Here is an 18,311-nt window from a genome sequence, read left to right on the forward strand (position 1 = left end):
CCATTAGATATTCCCTTGTGTGGTGACGGTGACACAAGACAAATGGTGGGGTGCCCTTCCAGAAAACAGCCTCATTTATTTGCCTGGAGGGCTCTTTAAACGCAAGCCTTCCTCCCTTTCTTTTGATGTATATATTGGGTTACCATTGGCTTTCTTAGCTCCTTGTACTCATTCTCCTAACCAAGTTTCTTTCACACACAGTCACACAAGAAGTTAATATATTCCCTCCCTGGGTCCCCTTCCAAAGACAAACTAGGGGGTAACTCAGGGGATCTCACCATTCAGATGATTTCATTTATTCTCCTTTTTTTTTTCTTTTCTGTTACTGGCGAGCTGGGCTACCGGCGAGCTGGCCTCCGCATCCTAGAAAGGGAACCCAGGAAATCCTAGGGGTGCACCTCTTCCCTTCCGAGGAGGCAGACAGTCACTCTCTCTGGTGGGACTCAGGTCAAGGCCCAACATGGGCTGTGCCAGATAGCTCCTTCCTTCTCGTGGGAGAATTTGACTCCGTATTTATTTTCCTGCTCAGGGGTAAAGCCAATTTAAAATTAGTGAGAAAACAGTCCAGTGGGGTGTTCTTGGATCTGGATTCTCCCATCTTGACCCTAGGAACAAATTTAGTTTAACACTCAACAGACGAGACACTGACAAGACAGACAGACGATATACAAGGACTCACAACAAAATAGGCGCCACAAATTTCCAAGACTAACGCCGTGGATTATCAGATAACCCACAGCACAAACGAGATTTCACCTTTAACCGGGGTGATCTCTCCAAACGAGATATCACCCTTAGTCAGGGTGATCTCTCCAAACGAGAATTCGCCCTTAAACAGGGTGACTTCTCCAAATGTCCAGGACGTCTCCCAGGACCAAATGGAGGCGGAGATAAGCCCGTCAGCTCTCTCCGTTTCTCCCAAATTATAATAACATAACAAAAAAACACAAAATGACACGTATTAGCGGACCGCTTACCTCCCGTCCCGGTTGTCGGGGTCCGTGGGGGAAGTCTCGTCGATCCCGGACGAGCCCCCAAATGTAAGGTCCGACTCGACGCACCTTCCCCCAATGACCAGCCGAGACCGTACGGATGCAAGATGCAGAGGTTTTATTGCGTGGGCCACGGGCGTCTCTAATGTCCGAAGACAAGAGAAGCGCCCCGCCAAGGATGATCTTGCTTATATATAGTTTGGAGAGCGGGAAAGCGGGTTGTACAGAAGCAGAATTGCGGATTGGTTAATTCATGTGAGGCCATAAGCTGGGAGGGGTATTTTGCGCGGATTGCCACATCTTATTGTTGGACTATTTCCTTGTTCTTTAGATTCCGAGAATTGGGTGTGCTAACGGGAAGTGGGCGGGTTATTCTCGGAACTTGTCGGGGCAAGTCAGGCGGTGGGGCAAGTGATGGGGCAAGTCAGGACATGTTGGGACAGGCAATAGGGCGGGTCTCTTCAAAAGAATCTTGAAAACAGCAAGAGACTAAAAGTGCTCATTGCATACCAAGAGCTGCTATGGTTTGGACAAATGTCTCTCAAAAATCCACATGCTGCAATTGAGCACTACTCAGCCATAAAGAAAGACAAACTGAAGACATTTGTAGGACGACAGATGCACTTTGAGATCGTAATGCTAAGCAAAATAAATCAGACACAAAATATTAAACATCTCATGGTTTCTCTTACATGAGAAACCAAAAGTGTAAATGATCTAGATCACAGCAAAAGATAGGTGCTAGGAATTAGGGAGGTTGAACTTTTGCAGGTGGGAAAGGGATCCAGGGATGGAGAGAGAGGAGAGGAGGGAAGGAGAAGAGGATGCTAGAAGGACTAAAATACTGTATGTATACGTACCAACTCCCCACAATGAAGGCATTCATTATATATTGCCAAATATAACAAAAAGGTAATAATAAAAAGAAAAAAAGTCCATGCATTAGAGGCTTGGTCCCCAGGGCTGCACCTTTGGGAGGGGTGGGATCTAGGAGGTGGGGTCCTGGGGAGCTCCTTAGGCCACTGGAGCTGTACCCCTGAAGGCAATCTGGGTACCCTGACCCATTCAGTCTTTCTTTTTTGCTTCTCACGTGTAGATGGAAAATTCTTTCAGACAAACCATAACAAATTTTAAGGTATGGAAATAAAATAAGTAATTTTAAAAGCTAAAAGTTTTGCAAATTTGTGGTCATTAAATATCACAGTCCTGAATAACCACAGGACCAAAAATAAAATTATAGGGAAAAGAGGAAATGCTCTGAGATGAAGAAAAACAAAAACATCATAGAAAACCTGTGCAATGTACTGATAGCACTGTTTAGATAGAAATGTGTAGTTATAGCACCTATGTTTAAAAAGAGGAAGGTACATGCCTGTTATCCCAGCAATCCAGGAGGTTGAGGTAGGAGGACCGCAAGTTTGAGCCCAGCATGGACGGCTTAGCAAGACCTTGTACCAAAAAATAAATAAAAAATAATAAGGACTAGGGATGAATCTCAGCGCAAAGGCCCTGTCTTTAGTCCCCAGTACTTGGGTGGGGGGAATAGCTTCATAACTTAATCTTCTACCTTAAGAACCTAGAAAAAGGAGAAATCTAAACACAAAACAAGCAGAAAGGAGGAAATAATGAAGACCAGGATGGAAATAATAGTTGTTGCAAGTTATCTCTGAGAAAGTGAACCTGCGAGCGGAGACAACCATCTTCACAGGCAGCTTGTCAGTGTGCTGGAGGCTTGGTTCTGAGCCAAGAGTCTGTGGTGTTTTGTGTCCACATGGTATCACTTCTGTGCTGGCACTTGGGCAGTGACAGAACAGGCAGGTAATATGAGATAAGGCCTATGATGTGTGTCCAGTTCCCAGAGGCAAGATTAAGACTCCATGTCTTGGTAGCTCTGTGTGGGCTCTGCCTGTGTCCTCCCCCGGGCGCACACCCAGCCTCTTTCTCTTGTGGCCATTGTTTGAGATGCTTCCGCACCCTCTGCAAAACCATCAGTCAAATGGCTGGGTTCATACATTCAAGGAGACCTTGTACAGAAAGCTCTCAGCCTGCAGGGGAAACAGCCGAAGTTGGGAAAGAGCCAAGGAGCACATGTTGTAGATGAGTGAGGAGGAAAGAAGGGAGAAGTGAGTGGCTGGAAATGTCTGCAGCCCCGCATGTGACACATCTGCTTTTCTGCATGCATAATATCTTACTTATTAAATTAGCATACAGGAAATTGATTTGGGGGTCAGCACAGGTCTATAAACTTTATAATGCATTGATTGGTGTATCTACCTGTAAGGTCCGACTCGACGCACCTTCCCCCAATGACCGGCCGAGACCGTACGGATGCAAGATGCAGAGGTTTTATTGCGTGGGCCACGGGCGTCTCTAATGTCCGAAGACAAGAGAAGCGCGCCGCCAAGGATGATCTTGCTTATATATAGTTTGGAGAGCGGGAAAGCGGGTTGTACAGAAGCAGAATTGTGGATTGGTTAATTCATGTGAGGCCATAAGCTGGGAGGGGTATTTTGCGCGGATTGCCACATCTTATTGTTGGACTATTTCCTTGTTCTTTAGATTCCGAGAATTGGGTGTGCTAACGGGAAGTGGGCGGGTTATTCTCGGAACTTGTCGGGGCAAGTCAGGCGGTGGGGCAAGTGATGGGGCAAGTCAGGACATGTTGGGACAGGCAATAGGGCGGGTCTCTTCATACCCTCATAATCAGAATACAGCACAGTTGCATCATCCCATGTCATTTCTTCATACTCACACACTCTTCCCAGTGGTGGGGCATTTGCCTAGCATATTTGTGGCCCCAGGTTCAATACTCAGTACAAGAAAAAAAGAAAAAAAAAAGAACAAACAAAAACAATGTAAAGCAAATCATGCAACATGCACTCTTGAGACTGCTTTCAGCATAATGGCTTTGAGATTCAGTCAAGCTGTCACATGTATCATTAGCTCACTGCTTTTTTCTGATAAATCCTATTCCATCATGTGAATGTACCATATTTGTCGTCTTATGCATTCACCCATGGAAAGGTATTGAGACTGCCTGCAGCTTTCGACAGTTATGAATGTAACTCTCTTGACTACGTCCGTACAGGTTTTTATGTGAACATGTGTTTTCATTTCTCCGGGGCAAATACCTAGGAGTGGGATTGTGAGGGCAGGATATGTGTGTTTGACTTTATATGAAGTTGCTCAGCCATTTGCTGGAGTGATTTGACTATCTCTCATTCTCATCAGCAGTGTAGGGGAATTCCAGGGGTCCCCCATCTTCATCGGCCTATACTATTACTAGTGCCTTTGATTTTAGCATGCAATTGGGCTTGTAACGATAGCTCAATGCCATTTTTCATTTGAATTCCCCTCTTAAACATCTTTCCATGTCCTTGTTCTTCAACGTATACCCTAAGTCCATTTGTGCTCCTATAACAAACTACCTGAAGCTGTGTAACTAATGAACAACAGACATTGAATTTTCCCAGTTCTGCAGGCTGAGAAGCCCAAAGTCAAGGCTCTGACATGTTCAGTGTCTAAAGAACACCTCTCTCTGTTGCCAAGACAACACTGTAAGGGCTGATGTCAGAAGAGAGGACATAAGTAAACAACACAATAGCAGTTATTTGAGGGAGTTTGAGTAGCACACACTATGTCAAGAGAGGGTGTGGAAGACTTCTTGGAATTCACAACAATGTTTACAGTGCACAGTGTTCGAGAGAAGTAACGCATTGGTATAGAACATCAGGAGGAGAAATGGGGGTACTCCAAATATTTTAGGGGTTACCCCCTAGAAAAGGGATCAGCTGTACCCTCAATGGTGACAAAAGACTGAAATGGAATGAAAATCACCAAGGAAAAGGTGGCAGACTTCAACTCCATATCAAGATAAGCTTTTCTACCTAAAAAATCTTCCTCCCACGGTATATGATTGGCACAACATTACTTAAAGCAGCTTAGATTTTTATTACAAGACGTTTGCTATTCCTATGTGTGGTAGCTTAAGAAAAATCTCTGCCAAATAATTTATAACAGACTTGAGGGAAATGGAGAACAGAGTAAAACGCCCTAGCAATGATTTTCTATAAACCATTCATGTATCCAATAAGAGTCTTCTATTCAGTATTTTTTTTCTTTTGTAACTGCACTATATACTTAAAATGTACCAATAAACTCTATTTTTAAAAAAAGAAAACATAGTAAATGGGGTTAAGGATTTGCATGTTGAAGTAGATGGATTCTTATATTTACCACTAAGTCTAACAATGAAAAACTAGTGCATGCTTAACTTTGGCTAATGGATGGCATTTTCAAAATTGTCCCAGTGTTTGTTTTCTATTTATTTTTTTTCAGCTTTAATTGAGTTTATTGGTACATTTTAGGGACACAGTACAGTTACATTCATTGTTGGGATCTTGTACCTCTACATGACAAGTCTTGATTCTCATTTTTCCCCTTACCCCTGCCCTCCCTTCATCCCCTCCTCCCCTCCCCATCTACAAACACTTTTTTCCATCTTTTCATTATCTCACACTTTTTTCTTTTCCCTTTTTACCCTTCCCCTACCTGTCCCACCTTCCCTACACCTTTAGCTCCTTTCTTCCCATTTCTAAATGTCAGTAATCTTACTAGGATCTTCTGTATTATTGCAGATTATTCACACCAGAGAAACTATTCGGTATTTACACATGTGTGACTTCTTTATTTCACTTAGGAGTATATCTTCAATATGTATCCATTTTCCTATAAACTATTCAGTATTTTTGTCGGTAGATTCAAAAGTCAGATATGCAAACGAAATATAAAATACTCTTCCAGCGAAATGAGAAGGGCATTTAGATAATTAGAATTTACAAAGCATGGATTGAAGGACAGGAGGGGCCAACAGATACAGAAAAGGATCATGACTGAGAATTGGGAAACAGGTGTCGCACCGCGTGGCAGGGGGAGAGGGGAATCCATTCTGAGGTCGCCTCTGGCCCTGAGCCTTCCAGGAGGAAAGAAGGGCTTCAAGTCTTGGGCTCCAGCCAGCCATGACTGCGCCAGTTGCGAACCACACAAGTCCTTCTTTCTACTTAACTTCTTTCTTCATCTGTAACCCGAGGCACTTGGATCAGATGACTGCTGAGATCTTTGCTACCTCCAAGTGTAGTGCTGAGAGAGATCTACCCAATCGAGCGCCAACCCATGTACTTTCTGCACCTATTCAATACACGCTGGGCCAACACAGAGAGGGTGCCATCCTACCCACCACACAGATATTTAAGGAGAGTTTCAAGCCAGGCTAAAACAAGATTCCGCCTGAAAATACTTAACACACATTTTCAAAGCTGATGTGACTCAAAAAGGGAATAAGACCTAATTGGCCAGCCCCTGACACCAACCTGAAACCCTGCAGGTAACCAAACCCTCTAACTAACTTCTTTAAGCTCTGAGGGACTCACAGCACATTATGTTACCTGCACACGGAGAAAAGAAATGTCTCTGAATCTTTAAACACACTTTTGAAATATAAAGCTTCTCCCACAGGCAGCAGAGGTGATATATGAATTCTGTGTCATTAACGCTCAAGGCACCCACCTGCTCCTGTTCACGGTTCACAGCCAAGTTCGATATTCTCCAAACAGGCGGAGGACCACAGATCCTTGCGGTCAGCAGCAGGCAGAGGACAGTGAGGGGCCAACGAGGACCAGCCTGAAACCCGCCACCTTCCACTCTTCAGGCCCAGGGAAGGAGCTGAGGAGTAACTCTGCCTTCCACATTGTTCTCAATAGAAAAAACAAAAACAAAGTCAACATTATCCCTAAATAGCTCAAAACATTGTTTTCATTTTCTCAGTTTTCAGTGAACACCTATGGGAAACTATTTCCTTTTTTCCTGATAGGGAAAACAGAACTTTACTCATTTTCAAACCTAGATGTTGCCAAGTTAGAAAAAAAGAGAAAGAAAGAAAGAACAGAACTGAGAGAAATTACAATGGCTCTGATGGTGAAATGGACAATATGTCAGTATCATTCAGGTGTCCCTTACTCTCTCTCTCTCTCTCTCTCTCTCTCTCTCTCTGTCTCTCCCCTTCCATCCAATACAGCTCCCCCCCACGCACTTTAGGATGTGTGACGTCACTCTTAGCCCTTCCAGTCACCAGCTTGAAAAAATGTGCAGATCTCCCAAGTCTTCATACTTCATTCTTATCTGTGAAACAAGACTAGAAAAGGCTACTTTGCAGGCTCGAGTGGTGATCCGGGCCATGACACAAGGTAGCTGCTTTGCCATAGGTAAGGCAGGTGAACCAGCTACGTACCCCCCCCACCTCATTCATCGCTTGGTGAGGCAGGGACAGGGGCTTAGGGCAACGTGGGTTAGTGACTCAGAGTCTCCCTGAAGCAAGGCCTGGGTTTAAATCCCCAGGCAGCCAGTACGGTAGCGCATGCCTGGCTGAGGCAGGGGAATCTTAAATTCAAGCCCAGCCTGGACAATTTAGCAAGAACCTGTCTCAACAAAAACAAAACAAGTAAAAAGTTGTATACGTGTACCAACTCCCCCCAATGAATGTGATAACTGTGTGCTGAAAATGTGGACTAAATAATAATAAAAAGCTGGGGATGGAGCTCAGTGCAAAGGTTCAATCCTCAGTACTGGAAAAGAAAAGAATCCTAGGCAGCCACAGGGGTCAGAACAGAATCAATCAGGTGGGAAGTGTTCGCATAATGACAGACTACTAACCGTGGTTATTCCTGATAGTGAGTGCAGATGAAATCATTTTTTCTTAGATTATTTTATTGTTTGATGTAGAATAAAAAAAAAAGAAAGAAATGAAGGGCAGACACCTAGCTACACCAAATATTTGTAGTTATCCCTGTAAATGTTCCTCTCTGCTGAGAAATACTGTCAGCTGCACTGAAACGAAATGCACAGTCCTCCCACTGTTACAAGGCAAGAAAGCGCGATTATATTTGTCACATTATGATTTCACAGTCAAAAGGACATCTGTGCATATCACTACCAGGCCATTACCCAAACCAGGTACTGAAAAATGAAAGCTAAAGATGCCAAGAGAGGGTTGGTTTATGCAGGTAAAATTTGAAAAGAAGAAATACAATGATTGTTGAGTACAGTGTTGCACTTCCCGAATATAATGGCAGGGCAGGGAGCTGTACTGGAGATGGAGCCCAGGGCCTTGTGCGAGCGGAGTTAATGTTCTGCTACTGCACTGCACCCCCAGCCCCACAGGAACTGTCTTGGTTCCTTCGCACAACCCCCAGAGATGGGCACTGCGATTATCCCACTCTACAGAGGAAAGAGCACTGAGGCTCTGAAAGGTTAACTTGCCTTAAATCGTTCAGGCTGTGAATCACTGATCCACAAAACTATCCACGGTTCTGAAGTCCGACCTCTCCTTCCTGTTCTCTGTTGCCTCTGTTGTGAGAGTGTAACGCATACTCAGCTGTCTTCAGCTACAGACTTTAATTATTTGTAAGTTTGGGGAAACTTAGGTTTTATTTTTCCAGAAAATCAATAAGCACAGTAAAACTATGCTTCATTTGATGATATAATTTTCCTCTCTTATTTTGGCTACTATTTTCCCATGTAGGAAATTAATAAATGTTTAAGGCTCTTGACTTGTTTCTTAATAAAAATTATTAGAAGATAGTCATAAAGTGAAATGGATGTTAATCTCCCCCTTTTTTCTGGAGACAGGGTCTTACTATGTAGTTCAGGCTAGCCTTGAACTCCCTGTGTAACCCTGGCTGGCCTTGAACTCACAGCAATCCTCCTGCCTCAGCCTCCTGAGTGCTGGGATTACACCACACCTGGCAATCCTTTTAATGTTTTTTAAACCCTTTCAATTTTGTTTGTGTTATTCAATGGTCTGAAGAGATTTAATCCAGAACTTCAATGGAGCATCATTGTTAGCACCTTTGCAATATAGGCAGAAATTTTTATATAGAATTTTCTTTCCTGATGAACAGAAAATTATGAAAAGGCAATAAGATACTAATCAAAGAAAAAATATAAATACCCTCCAAATGTTTGAAAACTCTGCCTGCTATCGTGATAACCAAAGACAAAACTGGTAGTTTTTATTTAATGAGAACCAATCTTGGAAAGAATACATGAAAAAAGGGGCAAAATACGACTTGGATAGAGTCTTCACCAGTACAGACTTATCTTGGAAAGCAACGCAACAAACTATCAAAAATCTTATAATGTCCTCCTGTGATTAATCAGAATCGCAATTAAACCAGTTCAGTAAAACAAGATGCAGAAATCGTGGGCTCCTCTAAACGGAAAATCCCAAGGGAGACTTCTGAGGGTGGGGGGGGGGAACAAATCCACCTGGGCTCGTTCTTGCGGTTTCTCGGTCCTGCTTTCTTCCCCCTGGTTGTAATCTCCAGTAGTGCTTCTCATATGGTGGTGATATTTGCAGGTTTGTACCCTAGAGGACAAAGTCCAGTGGGAACAGAGCAGTCCTCTCCCGGCGGTTCTAATTCAAGGGTTGATCAAAAACTACGGTGTGTGTTCACATTTAAAAAATATCACCGTAAAAGACACACTGGCATTAATTCCCTTCACTTCGTACACATTTATTCCCACCGTTCTTGCCAACTTCTGAAGCATTCTGGACGTCCTCCTGCATGAGTGTCTTTAAGAGCGAGGACCAGATGCTCCCGCTTCACATCATCCAGTGGAAAGGCCGGCTGGTAAAAATATTATGGTGTTTCCTTATTCACCAGATCAGATTCCGTGCAAAAGTACCACGAACGACTAACTGCAGGAAGCCTTTGCGAAAGGAGTCAAAGCCCCAGCGTTCAAGGACTCCTGAGGACGCGACCCCAGTACTAGCACAGTCGCCAGAAGGGGCTTACGTAATCACAGAGCAACCACGCATGCGCAGTCTGGTCACGCAGACACGCAGACACACACACACACACACACACACACACACAGAGCTGTTGTTTTTCAGTATATCTGATAACATTAGGCCAATATACTGGCTGAAGGAATAAAGACGAGCAGCTCTGGCTCTCCGGCTGTGCTGCTGCTGATGATGATCGGCTCAGAGTCCTTTCTTCACCCTGTGGGGGAACTCAACTCACAACAAATGAACGGACCCCTCCCGGTGCCCCCTTGGGAGGCTCGGCCCTGACACTCACACTCACCAAAGAGGACTTGGAGTTCCTGTTTACAGGGTGCCAACTGCAGCCGACCCACCATGTTGGCCTTCGCCGCTGGTCTCTGGTCCCTCCTACCCCAGCCGCCACCCGTGGGGAGCCAGCCCATTCCTCCAAGCTTTCCTCACCCAGGCGCCACTGGTAGGGGACCAAGATCCACTACTTTGTTAAGGTCAAACAAGGATGAATGACAAGGACACAGTCAATTTAACATGCTAGCCGCCAGGGGGCGCTCGCCTCTAGTACAACCTTTGTTCACCCAAACACAGGTAGGAGCAATCGAAGTTAACGCAGGAGTCATCCGCTTTCCAGCGTCACTAGTACATTCTCAGGTCAACAACTCAGCTGTCCTGCTTTTTAGAACCTGCACTTGCCATCACCCTGAAGTGCAGCCTTTCTCCATTGTGCTCACAGAGGAGGCCAGTTAGGCCTCAGTTCCCATCTGGTCTCCCACAGGAGGGGATTGACGGGTAATGCGTTGTGTGTTTATTTATTGTTACTTTTATTAGCACACGTTTGCAATAATGAACACACTCGGGGCTGGAGATTTAGCTCAGTGGTTCTGCCGCCAGCTTCACAAACACAAGGACCAGAGTTCGATCCCCGGTACAAAAATAAATAAATAAGGAGTCGGGCGTGGTGGTGCACGCCTATAATCCCAGCACTCGGGAGGCTGAGGCAGGAGGATCGCTGTGAGTTGGAGACCAGTCTGGGCTAAACAGTGAGTTCCAGGTCATTCACAACTACATAGTGAGACCCTATCTCAAAAAAGCCAAAAAAATAAAAAATAATAAAAATAAATAAATAAAATAACGAAAGCCATAATGAACACACTCATCTTGGGAGCTAGTACATACATATATCACATCACCTTTTCACTTTCCCTTCCCTTCTGTCCTGACCCTCTATCCCTAAATTCCCTTCCAATCTGTAAAAGGTTTACCTCCTTTTTTCCCATTGACCTTTTTTTTTTTGGTGGGGAGTACGGGGATTGAACTCAGGTCCCTGTGCTTGCAAAGCAGGCCTCCCATTGTCTTTTTATTTTGCTCTTTATTTATACTTTGGGTGTCTCGTGTAAGAGAAACTGCAATATTTAACTTTCCATGCCTGAATTATTTTGCTTAGTATTACATTCTTAGGGTGCATCCACTTTCCTACAAATGACTCCAATTTATCCTTTATCACTGAGAGGTACCCAAAATATAACACTTTCATTACCCATTCATCTGTTAATGGACATATTAGCTGTTTCCAAGATGTAGGTATTGTGAGTTGTACAACTATAAACATGAATCACTGTAATATGGAGCCTTAAACTCTTCCAGAAAGATACCCAGAAGAGGTATTTCTTCATAGAGGAATTCCTATTCTTAGTTCACTGAGGAATCACCATTCTGATTTCCATAATGATTGAATTGGTTTGTATTGCCACCAACCATGCACAAAGGTTCCCTTTCTCCCACAACCTCACCAGTGTTTCCGGTTTCAAGCTCATGATAACAGCCATTCCTTTCTAGAGTAAGATGGAAGGAAACACAGGAATTAGCCGTACTTCTCTACAATGGCCAGTGGTGCAAAGCACTTTTTCATGTACTTATGGCCAATTGTACTTCTGAGAATCGTCTATTCACTTCAGTTATCCATTTTTGATTAGTTCTTTTGTTTTGGGTGGTCTAAGGGTTTTTGTTGTTGTTGTTGTTGGGTTTTTTTTGTTTTGTTTTTTTTAGTTCTTTATATAGTCTAGATAGTTCTCTAAGGAATAGCTGGCAATTTTTTTTCTCATTCTGTTAGGTTGCTTCCCTTACTGTGCAAAAGATTTTTAATTTGATATAATCTCATTTGCTGATTATTAGCATTATTTCTTATGCAATTGGGGTTCTGTTCAGAAAGTCTTGCCTATCCCTGTCTTCAAGAGTTTTGTCTCATTTATCTTGCAGAAGATTCCATGTTTGTTTTAATATCTAGGTCTTTAACCATTTTCATTTTATTTTAGGATAAGGAGAGAGATGCAGATCTAGATTACTTCTGCATGGGAAAAAAACAGTTATCCCAGCATCATCTTGTGAAGAGGCTGTCTTTTCCCCAGCCTCTGTGGTTGGCCCCTTTGTCAAATATCAGATGGCTCAGGCCAGGCATTTAGCTCAGTGGTTCGGTGTCCTCCCTCGCAAGTACAAGGACCTGAGTTCGATCCCCGGTACCAAAAACAAAAAAAAACACAAACAAATATCAGATGGCTGAATGTGCCTGGGGCTGTTTTTGCACCCTCTAGTCCATCAGTCTGCATATCTGATTTTGTACCAGTAATATGCTGTTTTTCTCCCTGCAGCTTTGTAGTATAACTTGAAACTCATGATTTTAATACCTTTGGCTTTGTTCTTGCTGCCCAGAATTGCTTTTTTTTTATTCTGGGTCTCTTCTGGTTCCAGATAAATTTTAGTAATTTTTTTTTCTAGTTCTGTGAAGAATGCTATTGACATTTTCGATGGGATTGCATTAAATCCCTTTAATAAGGGCACTTTGACAATTTTAGTTCTGCCTATCCATGAACAGGGAATGTCTTCCCATTCTCTGATGGTCCCCCTGCCCTCATTTTTTTAAAGATACTATAGTTTTCATATAGAGGTCTTTAAATTTCTCGGTTATCTTAATTCCTAAGTATTTTATTTTTCTTGACACTACTGTGAATGGAATTGTTTTCTTATCTTTCTCAGAGAGTTCATAATAGTTGTACAGGAACATTATTAATTTTTGAGTGCTGATTTTGTAGTCAGCAACACTACTGAATTTGGTTTTTAATTCCAGGAGTTTTTTGGTAGAATTTTTTGGGTCTTCTAAGTAAAAGATGCTATTTGCAAATAATGATAATATGACTTCTTCCTTTCCTACATGTACCCCTTTCAATTGATTCTCTTGCCTGATTGCTGTAGCTAAAGTTTGAAGTAAAGCAATACCTCAGTTTATGAACAGTTGTTTGAAAACAATTTGGTTTGCAAACAAAAGTGTTCAACAAAATTTTACTTCTCTTCACAAACACCGCATTGGTTGACAAACACGATAACAGCTATCTTCCCCACACAAACACAAACGCAGCCACCTTCCCCAAAAGGGTGAAACAAATTAAATTCATAAACTGCGGTACTACTATAAACAGCTAAGTTAGGTGGAAATGTTTTAGGCAGTCAGATAGGGCTGAGACTGAGACAGAGTCAGCACAAAAATGAAAACACATTACAGCTATGGCTGGAGACGAATCTGAGACCAGGCCTGCATATTTCTGCAAAACAGATAAGTGGTAACACCTGGCCTAATGAAATCTAGAGAGACATGAGTCACTCCAGTGGGTGACCATTACCCCTGGACCCATCATTTCCTAGAAAAAGACTTTGTTCTTTCTGTGTACACTTGTCACATGACTTATTCCCCCATTGGATCACTGTTACCTAAGCACTATACTTGTAACCTTATTGACTGTTCATAGTTTTAGCACATATTGTACCCACCTGGTTTTTGCTCTATGGAATTTCCCCTGAAAAATAGGCTACCCCCCTGGGACCCCTCCTACCTGTGAGGAGTTATCCACTCAGTAAATATTTTCCTACTCTTAACCTCCACTTTTCCTAGAATTCAATTCGATTTTAGAGAATGTGAACTCTCTGTATCAGACACCTAACAGGATGGAATTCTAATATTTCCTTTATACCCTTTGGAGGTCCTCTTTCATGTCCTTCACCCTCCCTGTATCAGTACCACTGTATTATGTTGAACAGGAGTAGCGACAGTGGATATCCTTGTCTTGGTCCTGATTTTAGAAGGAAAGCTTTCAATTTTTCCCCATTTAATATGATGTTGATTTGTCATAAAGGCTTTTAACGGATGGGGAAAAGGTCCTTCCTTACCTATTTTTTTCTGGGTTTTTTGTTTGTTTGTTTTTTTCTCATCACAAATGGATGTTGGATTTTGTCAAAGGCTTTTTCTGCATCTATTGAGATGATCTTGTGATTTGTTTTCCCCCTTGTCTATGTTTGTGTGATGTATTACATTTACTGATTTGCGTATGTTGCTTCTCTGGAATGAAGTCTACTCGGTCGTGATATGGTCTTTTTAATGATTTTTTTAACAGTCAAAAATAGGTTTATTAGAATGTTTTCAGTTGTAATCAAAGTCAGAAACATTTAGTTTTTGTTACACCCATAAACATGTGGAAACTGCTTACAGAGCCATCGGATTATAAAAAGAATGACACCCTTGCGAACATTGGTGGAATGGTCATGGTTCTCCTTTAGCATGATGAATGATTTGGTTCTGTGCATAGGCTTTTGGACCCATGCCGACCCCCATCTTGATGCAATGATGTAAGGCCTTATCCCACTAAAATATTAGTATGAAATCTGTCAGTGTTTGACTATATGCACAAATAATGTATCCAGTTTCCAGTTAGATCCTTGGAATACAGCAAAATAGTTACCATCACTTTATACAATTATTCAAAGTACATTTTGTTGAAAGGGAAGAAGATAACTGGATATTCTCAATGCTCCATTTTGAGGTGATACTTGCCTCTTAGTTTCGTGAGAAAGAATTTTTGAAAGTGGTAGACATAGGCTTCGTGTAAATTACACAGCAATCTTTCATTATTCTTTTAATAAAATTTATTCCAGAGCTTGTTTAATGAGGAGCTCTGTGATCAGATCATAACGGTAAGAATCATGATCACTCGCAAGAGGAAAACAGCAGCCAGAGCCACGATGGCTTTTATTTTGCATCGGCGCTACCACATTTGCCTTCGAAGCTGTTTGGATCCGTTGCTAAAAGCAGTGGCGTTATCCGATAGGATTTTTACATCACACAGAGGATGTAGAGGATTACACGACATAACAGGATTCTTTTGTCTGATTTGTCCTGTGGTTCATCTAGGCTCTCCCCTCTTTTAACTTCCTTTGCAAGATTTCCTTGCATGACAGCAATAACTTCACCCGCCTGGTTCCAAACATGCTGCATTTTATCATCTACAGTTCCAAATCTTGGTCCAGACGGTCCCCAGAAAAAAAGTCCTCTTCTTCATCCGAGTCATCTTCCGAAAGATTTCTCCTTCCACTTTTCGCATAACCAGTGACATCGTCATCGTTTAGGGGGCACTTGAATGTGGGAGGCATACTTTTTACCCCCGGAGAAATTTTCTAGCTCCCAGTAGACTAAGTGTTCACCTCCCGAGGCTCCGGGGAGCTCCTCTCTCGGGCACCCGCGGGCTGCCAGGGGTAAAGAGTGGGGAACCACAGAAGACTGGTGGGGGACAGAAAGGGGCAGTGGGCGTGTCCTGATGGTTTGTTGCGGTCTGTTTGCCAGGATCTTGTTAAGAATTTTTGCACCCATATTCATTAAGGAAATCAGTCTGTGATTTCCATTTTTCATTGGGTTCTTGTCTGGTTTTGGAATCAGGGTGATGTCAGCTTCCCATATGGATGTGCTCCTTCGCTTTCGATTTCCTTCCTTGGAGGAGTACTGGTGTTAGATCTTCCCTGAAGTTCTCATAGAATTCATCAGTGAACCCAGTGGGAGCTAAACTTTTCATATTTGGTAAGTTTTTATCATTGCCTCAATTTCATTGCCTGCTACTGGGTTATTCAGGGTTCTTACATTTTCTTGGTTCAATTTTGGTAATTCATATGCATCTAGGAATCTTTCCATTGCCCCTGATATTATCATTTGATTGGATTACAGGTTTTCAAAGCGGTTACTAATAATCTTCTGTATTTCAGCGATGTCCTTTTATTTCACCTTATCTAATCTCATTGACTTGGCTTTTTCTTATTTGATTATATCAGCTAAGAGAAAGGTTTCACCTGTGGAGGGACAATTTCTTAGCAGCTTAACTCACCCCACCTACTGTTGTAGTGAACCTCTTTGCCTACCTCACTGTCCTGATCAACATGAGCTTCTTGTTGACCAGCGGCAAAAATGGGGTCCTGTTTTGCATGTCATAGCTGGCCTGTAGGGAAGACTGGACCTAATCATTTTGACTGTGAAGTGATTTTTCCCCAGAATTATGGAGAATGGCTCCAGACAGTCCTGTTCTATAAATGTGACACAACTATACCCCTTCTAGGTATCTTCTGAAAAAGTTAAAATCTTCATATTACAGGGATACACATATACTTGTAACTGAAATAAAAGTTTCACAAAATAATTACCCTTACTACCTATGATAAACTGTAATCCTTTCTGTTCTATTACATTTGCTTTTTTCTTTTTCAACTAATGCCATCTCTAGGTGCAACTTTTTTTTTGGAGAGGGTACTGGGGATTGAACTCAGGACGTTGTGCTTGCGAGGCAGGCGGCAGAACCACCGGGCTAAATTCCCGGCCTTCCAGGTGCAACTTTTATGGAATGTTAAGTTTTCTTTTGGTTTTTATATTTTCCACATCAAACTTTTCCTCTTCTTTCTGTAAGGGGAATTGAGTCCAGAGCCTTTCCACCAAACTACATCCTCAGCCCTCTTACTTTTTACTTTCAGTCTAAGTTGCTTAAATGCACAAACTCAGTTCAAACTTGTGATCTTCTTGCTTCAGCCTCCACCCCAACCCCCTAGACTGCTGGGATTATGGGAGTGCACTGCCCTACCTGGTTTATCACGATTTCATCCTCATCATTTCTTGCTTTTTCTCCCTAAGGATGCCAGTGGCCAAACTTGTATCCCCTTTTGCCTTGGTAGCAGTCATTCCTACATTTTCTCCTTTTCCACCTATGGTCAATCATGTATTATCTACTGTTTGTTCTGAATTATCAAAGCCCAGAGCACACACAGGAAAAAGCCAAGTCCATAATGTTTTTTTTAAAAATACTACAAAAATGGACGCTGGCCATGCTCTACTCACTTCCAGTATCTCTGCCAAAAGGCTGTTTGGTTTTATTTCACAATGAAAAGTCAAAATTATAAGACTGCTGTGCACGATATTCTTAGAAATCTGGAAGCCAGGAATTTTCACTCTTTCTCCACAATCTTCTTACCTGAAAGTCAACATACAGAGAAAGCTCTTGCTTATGTTATAAAGGCTGGGGAATGAACGGAAACCAAGCAGTAGAGTGGGGACTAAATGGCCTGGTGCATTACGTCCTGTCCACATCATGTCCTATCTCTTTGGGCTTAGGGAGAAGCTTGATAGTCTTCCTTTGGGTTGGGGTCTCATTCAGGATGTCGCCATCTCTGCTCCTTGGCTTTTCCACAGGATGCCTGGCCTCATCCCAGAACCCAGGGCAGCAAGGAAGTCCCTGCCTGGTCTCACACCTGCTTGGGGTATGCACATGGCTGCAGCAGAGGTCTTGGGGCCCTGTCACCCCTAGGGCTGGACCAACCTGACAGCACGTTGACTGCTGTGATTTTGCCACACCCTTCTATGGAGACAGAAGGTTCAGAGGCGAAACCATTTTCTCAACGCTATAGAGTAAGGAGCCTCCCCGGTTCGCAGGCCCAGTACCACTCAGCTTAGCCCTGCCCTCTGCCAGGTCTTCTGCCTACTCCTGAAGTCACCCGCTCATGTTACCACTGTTCTTCAGGCTCTACGTCAGCCTTTCCCCACTGCACACCTCCCTGGTAATGCGTGCAAACATGCAGGGCTCTCCACAGACAAAAGAACCCAATCTCTCAGAGGCAGCCAGAGAAAGGAAATCCTTGTACCACAGCAGCACTGTGCTGCTCTACAGGGTGGCTTTGTTTTCCCACTTAAGAACTCCAGTGAGTTTCTGCAAACAACCTTGAAGAAAAAGGCAGGGAGGGTCGGGTGGGTAGGAATCTCTCTTAAAAGTTCAGTTAAAATTTTTCTGAAGCAAAATCATAAAAATACTCTACAATCCAAATGGCATGGTGTGGAACACAAGCTTTAAGAACAGCTGTTGTCACAGATGCACCTTTTGATGGGAAAATAACATTTGGGCAGAGAGTGAAAAATTAAATCCCTGAATTTGTCATTTTTATTCTAATGGTTCGTGGGGAATTCAAGATGATAGCCTTATGGGATGACCACCCCTAGTGGAGTAGTGGAGCTTCACATTCATTTAATCTTCAACAAGCCCGGGGGTGAGAATTAATCCCCCCAGAGTAGGGAGGAGAGACTCCGAGAGCTCCAGAAAGTTGTCCAGCCAGAATATGAAAGTGTGCTAGTTTCA

General features: G+C 42.9%; 1 protein-coding gene and 1 long non-coding RNA gene across 2 annotated transcripts; both read right to left on the bottom strand.

Annotated features, from left to right (window-relative positions):
• Positions 1-304: 304 nt before the first annotated feature.
• On the bottom strand, positions 305-3,704 carry LOC104850999. The gene is made up of 2 exons (XR_777113.1): positions 3,267-3,704; positions 305-2,440 (listed from the first exon to the last, which is right to left on the bottom strand). It is a non-coding gene; the product is annotated as an uncharacterized LOC104850999 (long non-coding RNA).
• An 11,130-nt stretch (positions 3,705-14,834) lies between these two features.
• Positions 14,835-15,303, bottom strand: LOC104851018 (vesicle-associated membrane protein 4-like). Its single transcript, XM_033763988.1, is given in 3 exon segments — positions 14,835-14,986; positions 15,040-15,196; positions 15,199-15,303. Coding segments are annotated over 3 exon segments (414 nt in total).
• Between the last annotated feature and the right edge of the window lie 3,008 nt (positions 15,304-18,311).

This window comes from Fukomys damarensis, unplaced genomic scaffold, assembly GCF_012274545.1.
Source record: "Fukomys damarensis isolate Sample0158 unplaced genomic scaffold, DMR_v1.0_HiC HiC_scaffold_16, whole genome shotgun sequence".
NCBI classification, from domain to species: domain Eukaryota; kingdom Metazoa; phylum Chordata; class Mammalia; order Rodentia; family Bathyergidae; genus Fukomys; species Fukomys damarensis.